General features: G+C 45.1%; 1 protein-coding gene across 1 annotated transcript; it reads left to right on the plus strand.

The window, feature by feature from the left end:
• Nucleotides 1-1,785: 1,785 nt before the first annotated feature.
• paqr9 (progestin and adipoQ receptor family member 9) lies at nt 1,786-7,888 on the plus strand. Its single transcript, XM_031585181.2, has one exon. The coding sequence runs from the start codon at nt 3,696-3,698 to the stop codon at nt 4,842-4,844; it is 1,149 nt and encodes a 382-aa protein (XP_031441041.1). The 5' UTR covers nt 1,786-3,695; the 3' UTR covers nt 4,845-7,888.
• The last annotated feature ends 728 nt before the right edge of the window (nt 7,889-8,616 follow it).

An 8,616-nucleotide genomic window follows, 5' to 3' on the forward strand; every position in this document is an offset into this window, starting at 1 on the left:
CCTGGTGAGAACCTTTGACATCGGCTGCACTTTATTCAGAGGAGGAATTTAAAAAAATAGCGATATACCAACAAAGAGAACAGGAAGATATGAAAATTTAGCAGTGGGGACTGCAATTTTTCTATACCACTGGGACACACCACTAAGCCTCACAATAGCCTGTAATCATAGTGATGTAGTATTATACAGTGTATTGTCATAGTGTAGTTATATCTTTATCAAACAGTTTTCTCTCTTTTGGCTTTTAAAGATTCCTTTTGGATTTTTTATGCCCTCCAGGTATTCCAATGCATTCATCTTTCACCTCCTGTACAAACCTGCATCATCCTGCCTGCTACGGCCCTCTTTGGCCAATCCCCAGCCAATGGGGCTTGCTGAGCAGCAGCAAGCAGCCAATCAGAGGACAGCTGCAGGACAGAGTCCACCCCCTATGCAACCCAAGTTGACCCGAAAGGAGAGGAAGCATGCAGCCCGGAACATGCCTCGCAAACGCAAATGAGAGAATTCACGTGACCATGCATACTCATGCATGTGCTTGTATGCATGTCTAAAACACAAACGCACAAAGACACTCCTATAAACGCACAGACCTGCCAACACACACAAAAGACACACATATGAATGAATATATGAACATATTATAAGAAAGACACTGTTAGAGAGATCTGTACACACAAATAAGACATTAGGCACACACACACTTACACACATGCATACAGGGCAGAATCTTGATGTTGTGGAATTCATTCCAATAGAAAGGGTTCCCCTCCTGCCAGATGTCTATAAATGTGTTTACAGCTAACCTTCCTTGGCACAGATTCAAGCTGATCACCAATGAATAGAGTTCGTTTTCACTAGGGTCAGCAGACAACACTAAATACTTATTAAAAAACATGTGAAATACAGTATTTACTCTCTGGTGGGTTGGTTTAAAGCTACAAAGTATAGTGGACAGCATGAGCCATATGCCATTTCCTCTTCATTCAGCTGATTTCAGGGTGTATACATGCAGGTATGTACTGACTTTACTAAGAAATATATTACCATAAATTCTTACATTTATTGATAAGAAACATCAAGGGGAGATGGTAATCTTTAAATCTTAGAGTTCCAATTAGAAGGCGTCACCCTATCCTGAGCTTTTACATTGGGCTACCATGAGGCTTTAGATGGTTTTACTGTAACAGCTGATGAGTAGGGAAGCCTGTGGTCATTTTAAAGCCAGATGGTCCAGGATCTGTCAGTGTGGCCTGATACTCTGACCCTCAAATCATATTAGCAACTGGGCAGTGGAGGAGCCTGGCGTGGCGTCCCCTTAATGGATGGCTTTTTCCATGACTCACAGACCACCGCAGAGCCACCTGTCACAAGCAGAGGGACAGACATGGTTGAGGCTGATCCAGGAAGTGAACGGGGGCTGGGGGATGGGTAGAGGCCCTTCTGCCCTTCTACCACACTTTGTGTGTATGGTGATAACAAACGCACACCTGAATAATAGAGCACTGTAGTACCAATTAGGTTACAGGCCTATGTGGATGTCTGAAACTTGCTCTTTTATTTTCTGATCTCTGGTTTTTCATCGAATCTTACAACCAGACAGTTTCTTAGGTGAGATCCACAAGTAAATGTAATTGATCTTAATCACCAAACCCTAGTTGTGCACTTTGCACATAAAGACCAGGAAACTGACTGACCTGTATCTAATAACTATTCAGATAGCAGTGTTCAGTTTCTTATGTAGCAGTCAACTAAACAACGCCTAAAGCATACAGTTTAACCTTCCAGTTGTGGTAGCATTGGTTTTTTAAATGATGATTTCTATTATAGCGCGTGAAAACTTGACGTAAATGGTTGAAGCATGCATATGGTTGTGCTTCAGGCAAGTGTTTCGTGTAGTCTAGTGCTTTCGTGCCAGAGACAGAGAGAGAGAGAGAGAGAGAGCCGCGCTTTCCTGCAGTAGCCGCTGGATGGCTACAATGTTGCTCAGCACAGTGCGAGATACGGCTTAAAAATTAGTAGGTTATGTACAAAAATAGACCCTCCCTCGGAGTCGTCATAATGGTAGATATACGAATAATGCGAGTAGGCAACCTTAGCAATACAACTTCAACCGCTACATTCGCAAGGACGTGTCTTCGACGACTTGCGTAAATTCACTGACATGCGACTGGCCAACATCACATATTTATATAAGACATCAACTGCTCTGTGGACTGTTCACGGGTGAGCTCATGGAAAGGACGGATTACTTCGAGTGATTGAGTAGAGCTACACAGGAGACGCAGTTAAAGCACCGCTAACTACGCACGTCGGACCGCTACTCTCTCTCTCTAGCCTACCTCGTGTCTCCTCAAGACTGATATTTCTCAGAGGGCTTTAACCGTCTTCACACAGAGTCAAGGACAAGATAAGAGGAACATAGGCAGTTCAAAGACAGCACGTGAAGCCAGTGCCCACGATCACTTGACCGAGTGAATTTATTGCCCTCTTGGATCACACGCTCTGCCGGAGACTGACGGGTTAAGACGTAAAAGGTAACACGGCGACTTCAAATGGAACGTGCTGTCACTTTTTCATCTTGAATAGTTTAATATACCTCGTAGTCCTGCATTCGCGAATACCGGCCTGACCGAGTTCTGCTTTCCTGCTGGCAATGCCTTATTATCGGGACAAGTTGATAAATGAGTCAAGGACATGTATTATGCATGAAGGACCGTGAATAATAGAAATTACAGTCGCCCCACGTCCAGCGGTCCGGCCGATTCACGAGCTTGTCCCACGCGACCTACTTTCACCGGGAGAATTGGTGATGCGAATAAAATATATTTTGCTTGCATTTGACGGTGTACCCTACTCCGGGACTGCAGCTCTACGGTGAGTTACTTGACCGAATCTGTACACGTAACGTAAAGATGTCATCTCATACCAACGGTTGAATTTGCTTTAAAGCGGAAGCATGAATGACTTGAAAACTTGAATACAAAAAGGCTGCACGCAAGATTTTGAAATAAGACAGGTCACACTTAAGCCAAAAAAAAAAACGGAGAAATGTGAGCATAGTCAAAATATCAAAATGGAGATTAAACATTAACTGTGCTGTGAGTTGCTCTGACGTAACTTTTTTGGACTGGGTCAAAGAGGCACCTGTAAGGGAACATAATTTACAGGATTCAAGGCTGTTGACCTTTCCATGCTTGCCACGCTTTTCATTGAAACCCTTGCCTGATCTTTTTTATTTTTGGAGTGAATCTCAGGGATTATTTTTGGATATTACCTGCTTTGTGTACCATGGTTGATGCTTCAGTGACTGACATGAATGCCCTTTGCTGGATACAAGCCTCAAGACTTCAGTGACAAGGAAATGCTCTTGTATTTTGGCAGTAGTGAAATGTCGAGAGAGACTGGTCAGCATTGGACAGTCCACATCAACAAGCTGTTCCTATGTGCTACTGACAGCTAAAGAAAACAACTACTTTTATTGAGCTGCAATAAAGCAATAAAATGTTTACCCTGGAATGATGACAGTAAGATTAGAAAAGAGGAACTGTAAAGAGGTACTGCACCCTGAATTAGTTTCTATGAAATAGTCATATGTCAACTTGACTTGCATCATCCTTAACCGATTTCACTTTAAGTGAATTGAATTGAATTGAATTGAATTGAATTGAATTGAACTGAGACAAATTTAATTCACCATGTGGTCCCTGCCGCTCCTGCGTCACACAGACGTGCCTCCGCGCGTCACCGAGAACTTCATTCTCTCGGGTTACCGTTTCCCCAACTACAGCCTCCGCCAGTGCCTGGCCTCTGCCTTCCGTCCCACCAACGAGACCGGCAACTTTTGGACCCACTTCCTCCCCATCTTCATCTTCGCCTTCCACTTCCAGGAGGTGTTCGGCTGGGAGGGTGTGCCCGCCCCCTCTGACCCCTTCTTCTACCCCTACTGGAACTACCTGCTGGGGGTGTGCTGTCTGCTCCTGGCTAGCAGCCTGGCCCACCTGCTTAACTCCATGTCACTGATCATCAGGGAGATCTGCTTCTTCGTGGACTACGGCACCATCAGCTCCTACACCGTGGGCTCCTCCCTGGCCTACTACTATTACATCCACCCGCGAGCAGGGCTCCCGCCTCTTGGAGGTGGCTTTGGAGCGCAGAATGAGTCGCGCCCGGGGCTGAAGGGTGAAGTCGAAGAGGAGTCGTCGTCGTCGTTGACATCTTCTGCTTGGTTTTGGCTGCCGGAGTTCAAGGTGTTCTTTGACTCGTTCTACATCCCCAGCTCGTGTCTGGTGGCCATCATCTGCGTGCTGGCCTGCTGCAACACGCGCCAACGCTGGCGCACCTACCGCTACGCCATCCGCACCCTCGTCTTCCTCCTGCCCTTCTTCATCTCCTCCACGCCCATCTTCTACCGCCTGCTCAGCCCGTGCCCCTACCCCTCCGACTCCTCCTCCTCCGCCGCCGCAGACACCACCGCCCACTACTTCTACCGCCACTGCTTCTGGCTGGTGGTGTCGGCGCTGTTCAACATCAGCAAAGTGCCGGAGCGCCTGTGCCCGGGCGTCTTCGACATCTGGGGCCACAGCCATCAGTGGTTCCACTGCTGCACCTTCCTGTCCATCCTGGACGAGCTGCACATGATCAAGGCCGAGGTCCGGGCGCTCGTCCTCCACCCGACGCTGGTGCTGCCCCCGGCCGTCCCCACCCCGCTGCCGGGCCCGGCGCTCCTCACCACCTACGGGGTGATGGTGGTGCTGCAGGTCTGCATCGCCAGCGTCATCGCCTGGTTCAGCTGGGGTGCCTCCCTCACTTACACTCAAGAGCAGAAACAGCTGAAGCAACACTGATTGCCGGTGAGAAAGTTCATTGGTGGACACTTAACACGTGTAGGTCTGCTCTCAGACCTTCTCAACTTCTGTTGTGACATTGGATTTGTTTTATGAACTGTTTTTGTTTTTATAGATGATGTCATTCTCATTGCACTAATGAGGTTTATACCCTTTACTGATTCATATTTAACTGATGGAGGCCAGTGATCTGTTTATGTTTTCAACCTTGAACTCTGCCCTGCTCTATGGACGGAAGAAACACTGCTTGAAATTGAAGTGAAAGTTCACCATGTTAGTTCTTCCTGTGTAGCTATTTGCTGTGCTGGGCTCTGAGGGAGTTCCAGAAGTTCCAGTGTGTTCTACAACAAGATGAAAATTCCTTCTCCCATGGGGTTGTAAAGGCACAGAGAACACCAGGGAGTTGTTGCTGAAGGGACACTGTAACCCCAGTTGATACCACGCTAATCCCATGTTTTAGGATGTTATTTCTGAATCACCTCCTACCCTCCTTTCCCTTTGGTGTTTTTGCCTTGGGTTTTTATCCCAAGTTGTTCCTTAGAACCACTATACTCGCTTGCTCTCTCTCTCTCTCTCTCTCTCTCTTTCTCTCTCTTTCTCTCATGTCTCATTTCCTCTGTTGTTTCCCATGAGCCATTAAACAGGAAGTCAAGGAGCCACAAACAGCGTAAATGGCTGAGGTTTCTGGTCGCCTTGTGCTTTGATGGAGGAAATGATAGGGCGAGGCTCTTGTGTGGTGATGCACTTAAGGTTCTGGGGCATTTCGGTCCATCATTCATTTCTCCTTTTAGATCTGTAATGTGATGTTGTACGTACACATAAATTATTGTGCTATGGAGTACTGTAATGGAGAAAGTTGTTTTTTGAAAAAATTTACATTGAACATAATCTATGCATGTCTTATGGTCATGACTCTGTTGGTGCTTGAATGAGCAACCGAAACAAGAGAGGTGCCTTTAAGGCCACAAAGGAAGTTTAGGCGAAGTCTGTCTGCCTGCTAGAAAATGCAACACAAAGAACACATTTTAGAACAGAAATGTCTTCTTTTGTGGCCTATGTTTTGGTGATGGTTTCTGCTTTTTCCTCAGTAGCATTCAAGCCATACCTAGAATTAGAAAACATATCACTGTTACCTTTATTATGACCTAGTGTTATTGTTCTTATTATTACTAGGTAATATAAGCAATAGTCCTGACGAATGCATCAGGGTTTATAATTATTTTAGCTTGCACTCATCACACTGGATGCTTTCAGGAAGTGGTGGTGTCTGACAAATCCCTTGAGTGTAATGCTGGCACCATTAGGTTACCCAGCAGCACCATGGGAATGGAACCGAGAGAGCACTTGCCCATTTCCTTTGAGCATTTGGCTGTGGAAACTCCTTAGGCCTTTTCTTTGGAAAGGCTACTTTTACAAAGGGGTGAAGACAGAAGTGCCACTGTGAAGCTAAGTTGCTGCTGTTTCCCGGGGTCAGTTCCACTCAAAAACATTTAAGACTTTCACTCTGCACTTGAATTTGGGGGGAATCTCTTGCCGGTCATCCTGTTGGAAAAGAACCGGCACTGGAATCCCCCTACATTTTGATATTTGATATTTACTAACCAGTTTAGTAAACCCCACGTCCTAACACACATTTCTGCCTGCAAGTGAGCACTTGAGAAACATATGTTTGACGTACATACAAAGCAGGGAGAAGTGAAGGAGTGAAGAGAAGTGGAATGCGAACCCAGGTCTTCATGACTGACTGGGTCTGTGTCACGTTTTGAATATAGAACGAGCGGTTTGCCTTAGAGCTTTCAAATGCCTCTGTCACAAGGCCCTAAATGAAGGGACTGTGGCCATGAAATAACATCAGTTGTAAGGGGGTTATTATTTTTGAAACATGTTAGATTGAGATTTTAAATTGTATGTTTCACTTATTTCCGCATCAAGTGTTAAGACTAAATTTGCCTCTGTAGCAAAATGCTCATAGCCAACTAGTGCTAATTTGCTAATGTGTTGCTTAAGCTTTTACAACTGCTGTTATGCCATGTTAATTAATTACTGATTAGAGCCTTATGACAGTCTTCTGAAAGAGTGCCTAACCCTCCACCTGGGCATCTACTGAACCTTTCTGAACTGAACACGCACGCACCTTCCCAGGAGGTGGGCCAGGCACTGTTTGGTGTGAAATGGCAGCCACAGCTCCTCTGTTAGTTTTGCACAGTGGCACAGACCTGCTAGTCTTACTAAAACCAGTTACGGGTTTGTTTTCCGTATACAAACCACAATAGACAGTCTGTCTGTTTCAGTGCGAAAGATTCACGCTCTGAAACCTGTGTGATGTGTGGAATTGTTGTTTTTGTAAGTGATGTGTTAGATTGTGTCTTTTAGATTGAGTCTCACCGTGTTGTACATGATGTTTGTTAATCACCACGATGTGTCCATTGGAATTTCACCGCAACATGTTGCACACGCACCGTCTCAGTTGAGAACCAGTTCAATGTCACCTAGCTGTCTATATTATTTCAGTGTAACTAACTCAAACCAGCTTTCAGGATTTGCAAGAAACAATGCAAGGTTTTTTTGTGATGCTGCTTCAAGAACCTTCTGGAAGAGCACATACTCAGAAGTGTAATCACTTTTGCTGCATGGATAAGTCCATCTTTTTATTCATGCTCAAAACAGTGTAGCCCTCCGAACTGCATGGACGGATCGAGGTAGCCTCAGTATACATATTAACAAACGATCTTAGTCGTACTGCAAGTGTAACTGCCGGACTCAAGCGATTGACAAATAATCAGATGTTTCAGATGCCATGACTTTAATTTATCTGTATCCATGTCCTGCTATCAGAAGTCATTTTGGTGGCAAGGATGATCGTCCAAGCAGACAGGGCTTTGCATGTTGCAGCCTAAAGAAAAACATATTGTTGAATTCCTGTATTCCGTTGAACTGTCTATGTACTGTATAGGGCTGGTATTAATGAGAGGCTGATTGTGCCCATTTTGATTCTATTTTTGTTAATAACAATTTATAGACAAATAAATATTGAAATTAGGTTACTCTGTATTTTATAGTGTGTTCATTTACAATGTCTTTAGGATGTGTGTGTGTGTGTGTGGTGGGGGTGGGGTGGCGGTGCTAGTGTCTGAATCATTCAAATGTGTGTCGTTTGGAAGTATTCAAATGTATACAAATGTGCCCTTTGGCCAGATTGGGTGCCTACATCACTTTGCATTCTGAGTCCTTGCTTGTGTCCATACATTTGTTATTCTTTCAGTCGTGCAACATGCTTATGGGTGCATGTATGAGAGATGCTATACAGAGTTAAAGGGAGATTCTAACTGTGTCTACGTGTAGTATATCAGTGTGTGTGTGTGTGTGTGTGTGTGTGTGTGTGTGTGTTTTGAACAGTAAATGTCAGTGCTGATTAATAGCAGCAGCTGGTCACCTCAGTTGCACGACCCCCCCCCCCCCCTCTTTCTCATTCTCTCATTCCCTCTCTTTTTCATTCTCTCATTCCCTCTCTTTCTCATTCTCTCATTCCCATCTCTCCCTTTTAGTGTCTCTCCATCTTGTTCAAACAACAGGAAACTGACCTTAGTCAGAGACACAGGAGGGAGGTCTGGACAAAGCCATATGCTTGCACAACAGCAGCTTAAGCAAAGGCTGCGGGGTGGAAAAATGGAGGCAGGTATTAGGAATGAATGAGAGAAGGGGAGAACTGAGAGGTGTCCTCTTACTCTTGCTTTTTTCATGTTGGCTGCCTGCCAAATCTCTCATTGTTCCT

The sequence above is a fragment of the Clupea harengus genome, chromosome 18 (genome assembly GCF_900700415.2).
Source record: "Clupea harengus chromosome 18, Ch_v2.0.2, whole genome shotgun sequence".
Lineage (NCBI taxonomy): Eukaryota > Metazoa > Chordata > Actinopteri > Clupeiformes > Clupeidae > Clupea > Clupea harengus.